This window comes from Culex quinquefasciatus, chromosome 2, assembly GCF_015732765.1.
Source record: "Culex quinquefasciatus strain JHB chromosome 2, VPISU_Cqui_1.0_pri_paternal, whole genome shotgun sequence".
Lineage (NCBI taxonomy): Eukaryota > Metazoa > Arthropoda > Insecta > Diptera > Culicidae > Culex > Culex quinquefasciatus.
In genome coordinates, this window is record NC_051862.1 from 76,692,865 (window position 1) to 76,711,035 (window position 18,171).

An 18,171-nucleotide genomic window follows, 5' to 3' on the forward strand; every position below is an offset into this window, starting at 1 on the left:
CAATCTCCAGTATCCCTTCGAAAGATAAGCTTCGCTAGGGTTTGATTAGATCAGATTAGAACTTGAAAATACATTCACGCAGAAGAATGTTTTGTAGAATCAGCCTGTACGAGGATTGTTGTTGTTGTTAAATGGTTTATTTCCGGCAGTTTTATTTTAGTCATTCGGTCATTCGCTGCCCCGTACGAGGATTGGTTCAACAAAATATTTGGTTGAATATAATCTACAAAATTTTGCATTGGATCAAACCATGGTTTTTCTCAATTCCACAAATGTCTTTCGCTGTTATAAAAAAGGTGCGTTGAATTTAGCATTAAATCGAGTTTGCCCACAAATAAGTTTGCAAGTCCGTGTCCGTGTCCGTGTGTGTCCAATCCAATACCCGCTAACCGGTAGCGAAATTATGGGAAAGTATAATTTGTATCAGACTTTGTATATGCCGAATGCTGATACAACTTATCTCAGTCCCGGGTATTATTAGGTGGTGATAGCCCTCGCGCTGCTTCCAACGACCCGTTTCAGAATGACAGAGCTCCTTGCGGTCCAATTCCGAGGTCGTTGGGCATTGTTCGGCCCCGCCTAAACATAGAAGCAAGCATCTGAAGGAAACTCGATCTATATTTAGACTTCCAATCCCCTCAGGCAAATCAGGGATCAGCGCGTATTTAATATGAGAAGATAACATGTTTCAACATTACGGATCAATTCACTGGTAGAGTGTAAACCTTCTGATGGCCGACTGCTTAGCGTCCCAGACCACCAATCCTAAGGTGTGAGTTCGAATCCCACCCGGATTCATTTTGTTTTTGTTCATATTCAAAGTTCACATTCCTGATTCCAAATTTTAAAGGTACCGACCGGGATTTGATCCCTGAACCTTCAGCTTGTGAGGCAGAAGCCGTAACCATTAAGCCACGGAACCGGTGCCCACAAATAAGTTTGCAAGTATGGCAAAACTGTCAAACACAAAAAAGTGCGAGTTTGTTTGTTTGCCATAGTCTAAAGCCTTCTTTAGTGAGAAACAGCCTTGCAAAATTAGGGGTTTTCTTAGCGTCACATGATCAAACATAATTTTTAAAAAGAAGATATTTAACTAGGCAACCATTCTTCTGATTGTCAAAGTTAAAAAACAAAACATTAGTGTAATTTCCCGTTCTTTCACTTGTTTCCAAGCTTGTTTCAAATGTTTCATTTTAACATTTAAAATCGAATTGTTGTCTATCAGGCAGATTCGTCAAACTTAAAGCATAGACTTAAAGTTAGACTTTTTGGACAAATGTCATCATACTAAACAGTAGACTTGTTAAAACCATAAATTTTTAATTATTTTATGCTTTATATTTCACCTATTTCATATCATTTTAAAAATAATAATAAATTTAATTCATGTTATATACTTTTTTATATACTCGGTATAATTCTATTGGGTTTTGCTTGTTTCTTAAGCATTTCTCCAGTATTTTTCAACATAGGTTTTTTTTGTTTACTTCAATGTTTGTTGCTTTTTCTGTTTTTTTTTCTCTTCTTTCTTTTTTTTATCAAGTATTATGCTGCTTCCTTTCTCGCTTGTATTCCACGTTGCATTGTTTCTCTTTTTTTATTTTACAAATACACAGCTTGAGTCGCCCCATTCCGCGTAAATAGCCTTACTAACATAGATACGCCTTTGCACGAGTGATTAGTGTTTTACGTGAGTGTGAGTGTATTTGCTGCTGGTTTTTTTTTTGTTATTTTGTTTTTTTTTTACTTGCTTTCTGTGATACAATGATACCGTTTAGTGCTAGAAAACAAAAAGAGTAAAAATTATAAAACCAATTAAAACTACATTTAAGATTGTGTTGTGTTTATTCCTCGGGCATTCCGCGCGCTATTGTTTGCTCTTGCTCGAGTGTGTGTTTGTGTACCATATTTGGATCCGTTTGTGTGTGTGTTTTTGTGTTTTTTTACTGTTCACCTTCTCCAAAATATGACACATTTTTGTTCATTTTTTTACTTTTTCTCTTTTCCTTTTGCGTACACTGCATTCACTCGCACAAATAATTCATTACTTCAAATATGGCAGTAAAATTTATAATAATTATCAGTATTTTGTTGTCGCTGCTTTACCGTGTTCTATCCCAATAGTTGCTAAATGTATGCAATATTCAACAATCCATGCCCACTTTTACCGTTTTTTATTTGTATTTTTACATACAATGTGACTTAATTTCGCTACACGATAACTCGTAACCAGAGCTGTACACGCGATCGCACACAACCCCCCTCCTACTTCCGGCAGGCCAAAAACAGGGTAGGAGCAGGGGAGGGTGCTAATTTTGCTTTGTTTCTAAACAATTCATGGCAATTTTGTTGCTCTCCCGCGGTTCCCGGTTTAGCCTTGCTGCACCACTCTTCTGCTCTTTGCCGAAAGTTCCACAGTTTCGTGATTGGATTTTCCTTCCGGACATCGTTCAAATTCTCAATATGAAAAATAAATGATTCTTGTTTCTGCGTTTCTTCAGAGTTTGATTTGTTTGTTTAAAAATAAATTTTGTTCTTGATTTTTTTTGTTTGTTTGTTGTTGTCGTTATGTTGCATTCTAAAATGAGATCTTAAAATTTCGATACTTTTGTCGCGGTTGATCCTTCCACTGTTTTCCGTTATTATTCAGTTTGCCAAATTAGTTTATTTACAATAGTCTGGGTTTGTGTTCTCTACGAACACGTGCGCTTCTATTGGAAAAATTACTGATATTTACCACGATGTTTATTACTAGACTATACAGTGACTGGGTTGTATTGTATTTTGTTTTTCTTTTGTTGTTATCGTTGGAAGCTATTTTCACAAGAAAGTTTCAGTTTGTCGAAAGAAGAGAATCAATTTGAATCATTTGAACGCAATACTAAATGCAGGTGTATTTGTGTCTTTCATCTCTCACATACAAAAAGGAACAAAAGCACCACGATACGAACTTAACGGCGGTTAATAGAAATTAATACGGCGAATTCGTTATTGTACGAATATTATTCTACAGTAAAACGTGATTTTTCTTTCTTTTTTTTTCGATTATACATTAAGTAGTGAAATTAACGTTCCTTTAGTGTCGATTGAGGTTGTGATGAGATTTATTCGTACGTTTCACTATGAATTGAATGGTGACGGATGTTGTCTGGTTTAAATTGGTATTTTTAGTTCGGGTAACATAAATAAACGCAAGAAACGTGAAATATTTCGGGACGGGATTCGCTCTCCTACAATCTAAATAGTCAGTTCCCGGCAACCATAAAGCAAGAAATAAAACTAAACGCTAAGATGACTGTTTCTTCAATTCGAAAAAAAAATATTGGAAAAATAAAAAGCTCTCTCTCTTTGCCTTATCTAATTAAACTAATTTTGCACAGTCGTTCGATTGTAAACGTAGTTTGAACGTAGTTCAGAAAAAACATAATAAAATTGCCTTGACGCGTTTATTCAGAGGCTATGTTCATAGTTTTAGCTATTTCTTATGGATCTATACATGAACTAGATTATTTAGTTTTACTTGATGTTCCGTTAGAAATCAGCTGTTTTTTTTCCTTGTTCGTTTATCGTCACATAAGGGTAGATAAAACTTTAAACAATTCAAATTGCGTCCTCCGTACACCACATATTTGCTAGATAATCTATTGTTCACTATCAGTACGATTTAGTATTCTCCATACAAGGTGTCGACGTCTCTGAATCTTACAGCTTACATAGACAAATTTTAGTTTTCACCACACACATCCAGAGATTACCGGTGAAACACACCGAAATTAATCAAGTTAGGATGTTTTTTGTAACTGTTCATTTTTACAATTACTCCACTCCATTCATCATCAACTGAACAAAACGTGTGGTTACGATCCTTTTCATGTATGCGTTACACTTACGAGCACTTTAAATCGTTCGATTTCACATTTGGAAAGCTTTACAACAGATAAGGGATTCTCATTCATAGTTTGATGATTTCTAATGTTATTAATTTATTTACCACTTTTTATCATATATCCATTTATCACAAAATCATATACATGCTCGATTTGAACGAAATTTCTCTATAGACCGTTTGTCCGTGCACAGTCTTGGGGGATTTTCAAACTTTTGGTCAAACCGTTAGTTTTAATGTTACTTGTTTTGTTTATTTTTGCCACTAATTCGTTTAAAACCTCTTCATTGCAACCACCACCACTTCATGTCGCTTCCTCCTTTCGTCTACTTACGTCTTCCTTCGATTGCCAGTGGCTTTGACCGTTCGGTTTTCCTGCTTACCCTTTGCATGAGCCAGCAACGTTACCAGCTTTTTGTGGGAATCGCCCACAATCCAGCCGTGTTGCTGCATGTGCTCGCTGCTACTGCTGGTGTCATCGCCAGCTTCTGTCGTCGTCGCCGTCGTTGCGCCCGCTGCCGCTTGCTTCTGTGGTTGCTCTTGTTGTTGTTGCTGCTGCTGTTGTTGATTCTGCTGCTGCTGCTGTTGTTTCTGCTGTGCTTTGCTCTGGCCGACGGCAGGTTTCTGCTTCGCGGCTCCCTTTTTCTTCTTTCCCTTTTTGTTTGTCACTTCCACAAAGTCCTCCTCCATGTCATCTTCTTCGCTGGATGATGACCAAAAGTATAGCGTTTCCGCTGCGTTCCGCTTGCGCCGTGGAGCTGGCATCAGGATGCTATCACTGAGAGCGGCATTTAGTTGCTCAATCTTAAGATTGGCCTCAATGTCACTTTCCAGAAGCTTCTTCTTTACCTTCTTACACTTGATGTTATCCTCAAAGTCACTGTCCGGATCGTACGCTACGTTTTTCATCTTCTTCGGTGGACCTTTTCGTTGTTTCAGCTTAGCATTGTTGGTAGTGCTCTTGTTTACTTCCGGTGTATCTTTTCGCTGTTCTTTTGCTTTCGGTGTGTCTTTTGCTTTCTGGTTGTTATTGTTGACCGTTTTCTTGGTATCTTCTTCTTGCTTTTCAAGCTTTTGTGCTGGTTGCTTTTGTTTGTTTGCTTGAGCTGAGTTAAGCTTTTGCTTGAACTTTGTCGTAATAGTCTTCGACGAAATCTCTACGCTGGACTCCAGCACGTGTTCCTCGGGAGTTATTTCCTCAACACTGTCAGGTTTGCTGCCACCATCAATGATTTCCGGAGTGTTTTCTTCTTCCTTTGATGCTTCTTTGGAGGCTTTAGACGGGCGTCCCTTACCACGCTTCTTGACCTCTCGTACACGATTGTTTTTGTTCATCGAGACTTCCATGATCACACTTTCCATTACTTGACGAATCGTTTCGTCGGTGACAGCAGCTTTTTTCTCAGCTGCCAACTTTGATTTTGCGGAGGACTGGGACGTTTCGCTGCTGTTGCTCGAAGGATCATCACCCGCTTTTTGTTCCGGTTTACCAACTTCTTTCTCCTCCGTATTGTTGACCTTTGATAGTTTTTTGCCCGTTGCTTTCCCATCTTTCTTATCTATCAAATTGACAACATCTTTCAAGTTGAAATCCTCAAACTCATCCGAGTCCCACGTTTCAGTCAATTTCTTCTGAGTACTTCTTCTTCGAAGATTTCTGTCTCCCTTTTCGTCTTCTTCAAGATGTTTTTGATCGACGTTTTCGGTACTAGTGTCCTGTTCAGTGTTGTCTTTATCGGTGGTTTCATCTGACTCTGATTTTTTCAATGTGTCGAACAATTTGTTGAAATCTTTTGCAGAAGCTTTAGGTTTTTCCTTAACGTCGGCTGTGACATTTTTCGTGTTTATTTCTTCCTTCGGCTTTTCCTTGCTTTTCTTGAAAATTCGTCCCATAATTAAGCTTTTCTTCTGGACGTCTGCTTTGATGGGCTTCTTCGGAGTTGTCTGAGTACTGCTGTAGCTGCTACTTTTATCGTCCTCATCCTCCTCGCTCAGAGTGTTGGTGCCATATACAAAATCATCACGATCAGAGAAACTCAAGCTCGATACTTGGCTCTCTTCGCCTTGATCCGCCGTTTGTTCTGCGCTGCCTTTGGTTGTCGCTGGCGTCGAGTTAGTAGTTGATTTCTTGTTCGATGTATACGATGTTAGCGTAGTATTTTCAGCCGGTGGTGAGTCTTGGAAGGCATACACATCATCCGGGTCTTGCTTATTTTTAGCAGTGGAACGAACAACACTCGCTAATGCTTTGCGCTGACTTTTTCGCTTTGCTGTAGCCGTACTGACTGCTTTAGTTGGCGTAACACTGCCCTTTTTCTTGGCTCGGAACCCAAGCTTGTTACCTTGAGTGTCTTTTTTAGAAGTACTTTGCCTTGTGCTTTGAAGTCCATTTCGTGAGCTGTCTTCCTTAGATGTTGGTTGCTCAGGTTGTGTTGCTTGTGATGCATTGTCAGGTAGGGTACCCTCGTTCTCCTCGCCACTATCCTTCAATTCAAACTCCTTCGGAATATCGCCACAAAGGGCAACATCTGCAAGAGTATCTAGCTTCGATTCCTTCGCCAAGTGTAATCCAGTCATTGGTATCGACACTTTGAAATTGTCGTAACCTTTCAGTGCACCTTTAGTTTTGATTGTCTTTTGCGAAAAAACGGACGCCTGTGAGCTGGTAGATTTGGTTGAGTTTTGCGGCGACAAATTTCCGTCGTTCTCCGTCCGCTGAGCGATCTCCGCTGCCGTGAGCTTTGCAAACGGATCCGACAGGTGTTTGTCGGCGTATCGTTGGTTTATAGTTTGAATGTAGTTTTCACTCTCACTTACGTCTTGGAATGACGGGAAACTATCGCCCATGTTGAAGCAGTTGTCGTTGGCTTTGTCTTGTGGCAGCGAGGCGAATGGATTCGGGTATGTTACGCTCACTTTCGGTGGTGGGATTTCATCACTCACTAAACCGGGTGTCATTTCGTCCGATTTAAGTGACACCGTCAGGTTTAAATTTTCATTGTCCGCGTTGGACTCTTTCAGCATTGAACAGCACTCGTAAAACAGTTTTTCTTCCTGGCTGAGTGCCTTCATTGCGGTATCCTTTTCCAAATCTTTCGGCGGAGATGATGCTGAAGGATGTGCCGTAGATGTCGATTGAAACGTAGTGGAGTCTGGCTTAGATGACAACGATGCAGCTTCCGCCACTTGCTGCTCCTTTCTTTGTGCTTCCAGATATTCCTGCTCCGAGAGCTTGGCAATGTGAGAAAGAGTCATCCGATGCTTATTAAATGCATCCTGTTTCTTGAAAACTTTCTTACACAAATCACAGTTGTATGTCACTATTGGCTTATTTTCATCTACGGGTGGTTTTGGTCGACGGGATTTTATCACACATATTGACTTCCGTCGTTTCCGCTTCTTAATACTTCCACCAAATGAAGTTAGTTCCGTTGTCACACTAACATCGTCGTCCATCGCACTGTTGCTTTCGTCTTCTCCAATTCCTTCCAATGAATCTTGAGATTGCTGTTTGTTTGGTTTAAGAAAGCTTTCTTCTCGGCGTACAAAATAAGCCAAAGACATGTTATCGTCATCAGAGTCCGATTCAGATTCTGACTTGTTGATAATATCTTCGACTAACTTGTTTAGTTTTGGTGTTTCATCTTCATCGTCGTTCGAGAATGACAGGGATTCTCTCGGTTTTGGTGCAGCGCTGGCTACCTTAGCTACCTCGGTTTCAACAACCTTTACTAGTACGTCAATTTTATTCGTTTCTTTAATCGACAACTCCGTAGCTTCTTTAGCGTCTTTTATTGGAGTCGAACTGCTTATAGCTGCATCAAACACAATCGGTGTATTTGTCTTGCGTGGCTTACGTTTGCTTCTGTCAATCAGCTGAATCTCCTCTTCGATGTTGAACAGTTTAGATAAGTTTTCTGCTAACTGGCTATTTTTAGTTCTCCTCTTGGTTCCCGAAGATGGGGATGAAAGCGGCTCCAACAGTGATTCAATAGTTGGTTCTGGAGTACCATTGAATACGGAACTTTGATTACGCCTTCGTCCTACTGAACGTATATCGTTATCCCATACACCACCAGGACCAGGAGTTTTCGAACGCGTTGCTTTTGAGGTCATCTCTATGTCCCGCTGCTTTTCTTCTTCGTCCAAAAAGGATGTTGACTGATACACAGATGCTCTTCGTCGATATTGCCGTTTAGTTGCTTTCACTATTTCCACAAGATTCTCTTCTGGAGCTTTCACTTCTTCCTTTTCGGTTGATGGGGTAATGTACACTGAGTTCCGTCGAGTACTGATGCGACGGGGAACGGACGCTGACTTGGTAGAATCGACCACTTGTTTGGACACAAACTCCTGCTCCTTAACTTTCTCTTCTTCTCTTCGCTTTCTTTCCTCCTCCGCTGCTTTCCTGTCCTCTTCGGCTCGTTTAGCTGCCGCTGCTGCTGCTGCGACTGCTGCCGCAGATTTCCTCCTTGGATCCCTTGGTTTCATCGCAGCTTCAGCGAAGAAATTAATCAAACTCATATCCGCACTACCTTGGCTTCGAGTTCCTCGTCGTGATGTCAGAATCAAGTCGTCTTTGAAGGTCCGATGTGTAGCTAGTTCTTGTTCGTCATCTTTTTGCTCCAAATATTGCGACAAATTTTTGTCCACAAACACGGATGATCTTCGGGCCATGATACGCTTCGGCGGTGTAGGTGTTTTTGATTTTCTCGGAGTTGTTGCCGGCGAAGGTGTTCGTTGTTTGAAGGAAACAGGTGTTTTGGACCTTTTAGCTGGCGAAACTGAAGTTTCCCTCTTCAAAGCATTTGCGTCTTTTGATTTCTTCACAGGAGTCAATCGATCGTCATCTTTGGACGAGTCATCCTTTTCCACACTAACAACTTTTCGTTTAGATGGTTTCTTTTCAGGCGAAGGCGTCCGGCTCGATTCTTCTCTTGTGGGAGTCGTTAAAGACTTGCTAGGAATTGGCTTCTTCGATGGTGTTTCAATATTTAACTCATCTTTGAGTCGATCTAGGTCACTCTTCTTAGCATTCTTTTCCTTAGGGAATGGGAAAGGAGTTTTTGATCTTGATTTGTTGTTAGAACGCTTTATAGCTGGTGCTTCTGGGATTAGTTCAACTGTAGACGCTTGTGCAATATTAGATTCTGAGGCAACCTCTTGCGCTTTGTCTGTGTGATCCGATTTTTCCTCTGTCGTTGGTTCACTTTTTTTGTTTGCTTTACCTTTACTTTTCTTGTCCAACAATGGTTCAGATTTCTGAGCTATATCCAAACTTTCAAGTTCCTTCGAATATTGTGCTTTTTGACGATTCTTCCTTTCAAGGCTTGCAATTCGTTCGATATCAATAGATAACTTACGAGTTCGTCGATTTGGCTTAAACGGTGTTGTGGTAACTGAGTTTTCAGATGTCTTTGACACAACGTCCTCTTCGTCATGAGTGGGCTTCTTTACACTCTTTTTCGTTGAATTTTGCTTCATAACTTCAGCTTCTGTGACACTTTGTGATGCAGTGTCTGGTGTTGGTTCCTGCTTGTCTTTTTCTTTGTCTACAAGAGATTCTACCATATTATGAACGTTTTCTGAGACTTGTAAATTGTCGCTCGGCTCGTTGATTTTAAGATTTTCTGTAGACTTTATACTTGAAGCTTGAGATGACTCTTCAGTTTTATCTTTGTCTTCCCCTTGATCAGTAGGTAACGTTTCTTTTGCCGCCTTCTTGGCTGAAGTCTTTTTAGCTGCCAAGCCACCAACTGGCGAATGGCGTGATACCGGTATCAACAAATCCGGATTACGGGGATTAACTTTGCGCTTCGCTAACTGGGGTATTTGTTCCAAAGAAAATTTAATATCTGGTTTCTCACAGGACATGTCGTGCATCATTTTGAGGTCCTGCAGAGCTGATTTATCAACTTCTTTGAAACTTTCCAACAACTGATCCGATAAGATTGACGCAAGCTCATTTTTCCTGCGTTTACGCACCGTCTTGCCACTGTTGCCAGTGGCTGGTTGTTCCGATCCTTTTGAACCTTCGTCCGTTTTAGTTTTTTCCTCCTCCAAGTTGTCTGCAATTGGAGGATCTTCTGGTCGCACGGCGTTTGGGTTTTCCACAATACATGAAACAGGCGCTTCTATTGGTAACAAACTGTCTCTACTGACAGGTTCTTCAACTTCCTTAGGTTTTTCTGGAACAGATGTTACAATGGGTACGGCTTGTTCTTCCACAACAGGAGTTGTCGATTTTTGTACATTGTCCTGTATTTTTTCAACTGGAACCTCTTCTTGTGACTTTGGCGGTGTTTTAGAGCGACTTTCTGTAGTCTGTGTTTTTGCCTTACTACTTTTAGCTCGAGATCGGCCCTTTTTCTCTGGCTGTTGCGGCAACTGGCTCGGCATGGAATTTTTCAAATCAGTTGGAGCCGGTGCAGATGGAACGGTTTGCACTTGATCTTGCAGAACTAAGTTTTCACTCACTGGTTTCGGTATTGTAAGTGATGTTGGTGATGTAGGCATCTTCGAAGCTGTGGAAGTTTCTACGTGCTTCACGATGACGTCTCTGTTTGGCAGCAGAATCTTTTCCAGAAAAGCGGCAGCTGCTGCCGACGATGTCGGTGGTGTAGGAATTGTTAATGGAGGAATAACGGGAGGCTTCAAGTGTGGAGGTAACCCAACTGCGGCCAACCGCTGCAAGTCTAGTCCCAAGGGAGGTGCTGCAAGCAAACTGTGTGAAAGGAACGGCAGTGGTGGTAATCCCGACAGAAATGCTTGCGATAGAACCGGTGGTACTGGCGGAGCAGGTGCAGTCGATGGTGGTTCCGGAACCGAAACTGGCGCAACGTACATGCTCTTGCGACGATTTTTCTTGGTTGGTGATGTTGTTTGAGAAGGAACGTTTGTCGGGATCGGAACCGATGGAATTATAAGTGGCGATGGATTGATGTTCGATGCCGTCCGATCCAGCACTAGCGGTCGTTCGGGAATGTTGAGTGTAACTGGAGGCTGTTTAGTGCTCGAACTTTGTCGATCTCCCTTTGCCTCTGTTATCGTAACTGAAATACGATTTTCCAAAGGACGCTCTTGTCGAAGTGTCGAAGCGATCGACGGTGTTGGGAAATTTGGTTGTGGCGCAGATTTTGGAGACGGCAACTGTGGTGACTTGATTTGCGTTGAACTTTTTCTTGGGTCGCCATACTGTTGCTGCTGCTGCTGCTGTTGGTTGTGTTGGTTGTGATGTTGCTGGTGCTGTATCAATTGTTGTGGATTTGAGTGTTTCCTGCTAGAATGTGGTGGTGATGGTAACGGCTCGTTGCCTCCGTGCTGCATCAGCACTGTTGATCGACCTTCCATCGATGGTGGAGGTCCTGGCTGCCTTCGAGCAACAATGGTAACCGATGGTGCCTCCTTGGAAATTGTGGGACGGGATTTGTACTCGACTCTTTCGATTATCAAACCGGGGGGCAACTTAATCGAAGGAAGGTTCCGTGTTTGTGTCGATGGACCGGGGTGCTGCTGTTGAACATGTTGGGATTGCTGATGATAGTGTGAAGTTGGCATTTGCTGCGGAGAATGCAACGCTGTTGGCGATTGAGGTGGTGGTGGTGACATCAAATTTGCTGGTTTTTGTTGACTGTAGAAGTCTCTTGTGCGAGCTGGAATACTTCTACCAATTGGGCTGTTCTTCGATAGATTAAGTGGTTCGTCAGAGATTTCCTCCATTGGTGTTACTATTGGTGCAATTGGTGACAGCATTTGTGGCTGTTTTGGTGGTAGAGGCGATTGACGTGTATTCATGACCAACGGCAACGGTGCCAGCTGAGGCGGCGTAACATGCAACGGAACTGCAACAGATGGTGGTACTGGTATCAAGCTTGGGGCTGGCAGCATTGCCTGTTTGGATGATCGAGTTTCAATTGCCTTCACTGGCGATGATTTTGGTGCAGAGTTTTTAGATGTAACTTGATTGAAAAAATCCACACCGAGCCTTTCGGACAGCTTTCCTGTTAGCATGGCGATACAATCGTTTAGCTTTTTAGGCTTTCGCTTATTCGCTTGCTGGCTGGCAGAAAATGAAGGTGTCGTCGGTTCGGATGGAGGTTGGGAGCCCTGCTTGGGAGATTTAACTGGAGTAACGGGGTCGTTCGTATCTTGCGGTATGGGTTGATTCGGAGTTTCCAAATCAACTTCCTTCATTCTTAAAGTTGGTTCTGGATCATTTTTCGCCACTTCGGTGTCTTGTGTAGGCGTTGCACTAACCTCTTGTTGTGCATTTTCTTCAGCAGCACTGCATAAGCTACTCTCGATTGTGTGATTTTTTACATTCTCTTTAGGCACTTCTTCAACCACAGTTGGTGTTACAGTAGTTGCTTCTTCATTAGTACTTGTGTCCTCCACTGCCACATCACTAACTTCAGCAGTTGTGTTTCCAATTGTTTCATTGGAATCCGTTTTCTCCACTTGTTCGGTTTGTTTGTCTTCTGATGTAGTATTGGGGTTATCTTCCAGCTCCGAAGGACTTTTACTACCTTTTCTTTTGGATGGATTCTTTTTAATCACCGTTGTTGGGCTCGCACTTTTAACCTCTTCCGGTATTACTTTCTTTGCTGGTGACACATGTTTGGACAGTCTTTTGGAAGGTACAATCTTTTCAGCACGACTTCGCAATGTTCGACTGTTCGGTACTAGTCCCTTTCGGAAGGGCAAGCCCTTTGTTTTACCCTTCCAATGAACAGCATTACGTTGAGTTACGAAATTTTTCGTTCTAACCGATAGTTTCGTTCGTTCCCGTGATAACACTTTCCTCTTGATCACTGGCGGTGCTAATTTTGCTTCAGTTTCCTCCATTTTCACAGATTCTTCGCCCTCTTTGGTATCGTCTTCCTTCTCTCGATTCGATTCCGTTGCTTCCGGAGGTATCTCGCCTTCCTCTTTTGGTTCCATCTTTTCAGTGGGTTTTTTGGTTGCAACTTTAGTCAGTGATTTTTTGCTCGAGCCCGACATAGATGCCGCCTTGCCACTGCGTAACTTCGTGACACCAACCGCAGTCACACCCCGTGATACACCTGCTTTTGATGGCGCCAACGTCGAAACCACTTGCTTTTTGCCCTTGACTATGTTCATTTGAGGACGTTTCCGAATTTGTTTTGTGGTCTGAATGATTTGCCTTGACACTCGCTTCGGTGGCAAGTTTGCCGTGATGCGCTTGACAATGTCACCTAAAAATGTAGAACAATGTTAGTAAAAAGTCAACGTTCGATGAATGTATCATAACTTACTATCACTATCTCTTGGTCGTGGAGGAGACCTGGACTTTTTCTTTGCATCTGATGATACACTGCTGCTTCCGCTGGTACTAACCGCGTCAAGTTCCGCCCCAGAATGATTACTCGCAGTTTCTGACTTCTCGACGGCATTCTGGGCTGCAATGGCTTGAGCTTTACGGGCAGCTTGGCTTGTTCGGTTGGTTCTTTTCCGTTTTCGATTTGCTCGGCGGTTTTTCATCCGCTTCTTAGCTTGCATCCAGATGTAGTCGTTGGAGCAATTGAGGACGTGAGCGTATAGGACAAGCGTGTTAACGCATTCTTTTTTACACTTGGAGCACTGCACCGGCCCTGGCTCGGAAGGAAAGCTTGTGAATGAGGTGGTGTAGTCGTTGCCGGCGGATTGCAAAATATCTAGAGCAGATCGGGAAGATGAGCACGAGCCGCTACTGGTGGCAGTGTTACCCGAAATCGAGAGCAAGGAGGAAGAGGTTGTTGTGGAAAACGAGGTAGCTTCGTTCGAGGAAGAGTCTTCACTCTTTATCTCTGTGATGGTAGCGGATGTCTCGAGAGACGGTTGCCGGGCTGGAGGCGTCCTTCGGTCCAAACTAGGATACGTTGAAAGTCGTGCATAGTGAATGCGATGCATGGTCAGCGCTGACAGCGGGATAAAAAAGTGCTTAAACAACTGCTTCTCGATTAGTTCACGACCAACGATCTCGTAGTATGTTGAGTAAACGTATGGATGGCGGAAGGTTTTATGCTCTTCCATTTGCTTGAGTGAATGGAATCTGTCACCACAACAGTAACAGATGTAGCAACGTGGTCGTGCCCACTCTCCACTAAGAACGACTCGCTGTAGCTGATTGTTGCCCGGGATTCTTATCAAATTAAGGCTCCTCGTAAATGATTCGTCCAATTCTTGGGACTCGTTCTGGGTTTCAGATTCTTGATCTAATACATCGCAGTCATCGACAGGCTCTCTTTCCAACTTAATGATACTTTGATCATTTTGTTCCAGATTGATCTGCGGTATCAGACGAGTGTCGAGGATTTTGTTGAGTTCATCAACTTGTTTGCGTTGTTCTTTACGAAGTGACACTCCGATTTCCGAAACGCTGCTCCCAGGCTGATGCAATTCCTTGTTATTGCGCATTAACTCGTGCTTGGTTCGCATCGTTAACTGAGTCCACATGTCAAGTTTAGAAAGATCTCGTAAACCGAGCGTAGGTTGCTTAATTTTCTTCACTATTTTGCCATTCTCGTTTACGTACTTGTACTTCTTCACAAAGTCCCACTTCCACTTCCAAGAATTCTTTGTGATCGGCTTTTTAATCTTAGTCATGGTTATGAGGTCCGTTCCATACTGTTCAACTGTGAGCAACGTAGGGAATACGGTCATTGCTGGCAGACTAGTGGCTTCGTGTATTTTGCTTTCCGAGTGAAGAGGACTTTTAACAACTGTGGATCTAATCGCTGGAACAGCCGTCACAGGACTCATCGGTGATGGTGCGTTTGGAGTTGAAGCTTCTAATTTACCATCCAAATGACAGCTCAAATTTTGACGAACATTAAGATTCACATTGCCGTAGAAATCTTCGTCGAATGTGCTCACGATATCATTTTTTCCACGTGTGACAACAAAGTCACTTTCTGAGCTGCCGCTGGGGTTGTTGAGTGTCGAGCGAATCGTTTTCAGTTTTGTTATTTTGTTGTAGTGATTGTCCGGTTGAGAAGAACTCGCCGATATAGATGACGACGCGCTAGCACTTTCAGCGACAGCTTTCCGTCGATTTTTCGCGTTTAACGCTTTACGACACTGTCGTGGGGTTCGGTGCTGAGCAATTCCGAGTCTTGAGAGCATTGGTTCGGTGGATCGCATCATCATTTTGTCCGACTTTCGAAGCACCTTCGATTTACCGGCACCAGCTAGGGTTGAGGATCGTGCAGATGTTCGGCCAGAACTTCGTAACCGGGTAGTACTTGCTCCGGTCGACGTTCCAGCCATTCCGAGTGCGGCAGACAACGAATCCACTGCATCAAGATTTTCTATGGTGAGATTCTTCATCGCTTCTGTGTCGAAATCAACCTGAATGGTGAGGGGTGTAGTGACTATATCACACTTTTTTGCTTTGACATTAAAGCTTTTGAGTGCTGCCTTTGATTTGGGCCTAGTCCTCGTTTCCGTATTGCTTGCGGGTTGATGAAGCGCCTCGATGTGGGCATCCCTTGACTCATCGCTGGGAAACCGAACGGCACACAGTTCACAAGCATAGTACCGATCCGCATGCTGGTGAACGAGATGTTTGAAGAGTTGTGACAAGTCCTCCGAAGCCGGATTCAATACTTTGCTCTTGGTACAGTAGCCACAGCTGGGAAACGCTCCGTCATTTGCGGTAGGTAAGACCCTACTGCTGCTGCGTCGATCCTTGGATATTCGGTGCACTCGATCAATGTGTTTCAGCATGAGTGTTTGGCTTGTGAATGTTCGATCGCAGTACAGGCAAAGCAACTTGTAGGTAGGACTTGGGCTGGAACTGTTACACGGTTCATTATCCGGTGGATTTTTAAGTATGTTCAGTGCACCCAAAATCGCCTGAAGCCGATCAAGAGGCAATCGACACACGATTCCAGATTCATGGCTTTCATCCACAGCTCCGGCACTCCCAGAAGTGATCGATGGCACTTTGAAGACATCCTCAGTTGGTGTTGCTTTTGTTTCGGACGTCGTTTCCAGATCTCCTGCCGAAGACAGCGATGACGAGGAAGTGGACGACGACAGGCTATCATTTCGTATTGAGGTCAAACGGGTTGAAGTCCTCCGACTAAGCTGAGACTGGAGCTGCTTTTTTGCGGTTGGCGTCGTTGATGTGGCGGTAGTGCCAGACGCTACCTTCGCAGGCGTAGAGCTAGCCTGTGGCGACTGCTGGCATTGATCGTCACATCGTGAAGACACTTCCGGAACGGGTTGATCCGTGGCACTCGTTGATGGTTGTTGTACCAACTTGGTCTGCGATTCGCAAAGGAAAAAGAAGGTGTATAGAAAATCAAATCAGCAGCCATACGGAAAATCGATCGCGACAAAAACAAAAGAAAAAAACCTACCATTTTCCCGTGCGCACTACTTCAAGTGGCTCCGCTGTCGTCGCACTGTGGGGTGGCGAAGTGGACAACCACGGGGCAGGCTCAGCTCATTTCTTCCGGTAGTTGCGGCTATGTTCCGCTTGCGATACAGTTTCCTTTCTTGATTCAGCTCAAGCCGAATAAACCCAATTTTCGGAAGCCAAACCCCCGGATTAGGAAAAATTAAAACAAACACAAATCGATACCAGCAGGAAGACACTGCGCTGAGTTTCACTTTTCCTTTCGTGCTGGTGCAACTTCTTCTCACAAAAAAACGATCCAATTTTTCACACTTTCAAGTACGAAATTTGTCCGATTGATCAACCTTCCGGTACTATCTTCTAGCTACGGCACTTTCACTGCACTTCTTCCTGAAAATTGCGTTGAAAAAACACTGAAATTTATCTGGTTTTTGCACTAAATTCAGATTTTTGTTACGACGGACGACGACGAGGAAGAACGAACAACGGTGGCCATCTTGCTTTTTGTGAGCCTGTATGCGTGTGCGTTTCCAACATTCAACAAAAAAAAAAAAGATTATCCATTCTCTCTCTCACTCCCAGCGTTTAGGTATGTCTTTAAAGCAAAGCACCTCTCGCTTTCGGGTTGGGATCCATTACGCACACATCGAAAGGTCGTGTATGTTGCACAAAATTGTTGGTCTGCCTGACATGTCAAAATACAAAACTGACGGGCTCTCGAATTGCAGTGGTGCCGAACTGTTTTCAAAGGCGAACGGTCGCCTTAGAAGAATATTTGCCACGCGTTATCGTCGAAACAATAGAGTTATCTAAGCCCGAGCTCACGCACACTAGCACCCCATTTGTTTTGCTGGCGGGTACAAAATTTATCCTCAATCTTTTTCGTATACGTACACGCAATACATGCGCACGTAGATAACTCTATATCGCCCATCAAAATTGTAAACAAATAGTGGACAAGGACGTTATAGGTTTGTAAACAAACAGCGCGTTCCGATCTATGTATTTTTGTTGCACCAATCGAAAAACAAAAAATGTTGTAACCTAACAGTTACTACTAGTTACTAAGCCAAACCTTTTTTTGTTCTTTTGCAGTCCGGACAACCGGTTTATCGAAAATATTTTTCCTCTATATCGATGTCTCTGTGCGCTCTTGCACTAAGCTTGCTGGTTCCGCAGCTTCGTTAAAAGGCCTTCAACGGTGGAACTGGCAAATTATATTTTTCTCACTTTTAATATCCCAATCAGAACGCGCGCTTCCGACGTAAATATCAGGTACCTGTAATGCCCTGCCTCACCGTTTTATAAACCAGCGAAACATTTTTTCACAAAAAGTTTCTATATGGGGACACCGCGTGCCGCTGCTGTTTCAAAATAATTGAACCCTCCCCTTCTCTTTCACTCTCGGCCTTTCACCACCCCGTCCCCCTCAAACGATGCACTTGCACTTTGTTGACAGTCAGCACAAGGGGATGATTCCGTCCCAGGGCGCACCCCCATCCGGAAAGGGGTGGCTAGTCGGAAAATTGACACTGCTTTTTCACTCAAAATCAATCGGTTTTCACCGTTTGCTGTTGTTTACGTTGCACATTGATTGATTTACCTAGTGCATATTTCAATCCGAGAAAGTGCTACATTCACACGGTGGCCAACGGATCCAAGGAACCAATCTGCAGGCACAGGCCGTGGCCATTTGGACACTCTTCGGTTAGTTTTCGACGCAGGACTAATTGCGGCACTGTTTCGCTAATCCGGGAAGCAGTTACATGCGAAAGTTTGTTGTTAAAATCGGTTTAAAACACTTTGAGGATTGGTCGCGAGAAAAAACACAACTCGAGTTTCTTCCGACGAATGATGGTTGTTGAATGATGAAAAATGACAGCTAACTGATGATGGGTGGGTGAAATCTTTCATGGAAAGG

At 43.2% G+C, this 18,171-nt stretch overlaps 1 protein-coding gene across 3 annotated transcripts; it reads right to left on the minus strand.

The window, feature by feature from the left end:
- Positions 1 to 1,316: 1,316 nt before the first annotated feature.
- LOC6036739 (protein piccolo) lies at positions 1,317 to 18,094 on the minus strand. Of its 3 annotated transcripts, none has more exons than XM_038257667.1 (4): positions 17,854 to 18,094; positions 16,252 to 16,640; positions 13,162 to 16,156; positions 1,317 to 13,101 (listed from the first exon to the last, which is right to left on the minus strand). In XM_038257667.1, exons 2-4 carry the CDS (start codon positions 16,252 to 16,254, stop codon positions 4,217 to 4,219), a joined length of 11,883 nt encoding a protein of 3,960 aa, XP_038113595.1. In that variant the 5' UTR covers positions 16,255 to 16,640; positions 17,854 to 18,094; the 3' UTR covers positions 1,317 to 4,216. The 3 variants fall into 3 exon arrangements, with proteins under 3 accessions (XP_038113595.1, XP_038113596.1, XP_001846738.2); XM_038257668.1 differs by lacking the exon at positions 17,854 to 18,094 and adding an exon at positions 17,549 to 17,565; XM_001846686.2 differs by lacking the exon at positions 17,854 to 18,094 and having other exon boundaries at positions 16,252 to 16,811.
- Between the last annotated feature and the right edge of the window lie 77 nt (positions 18,095 to 18,171).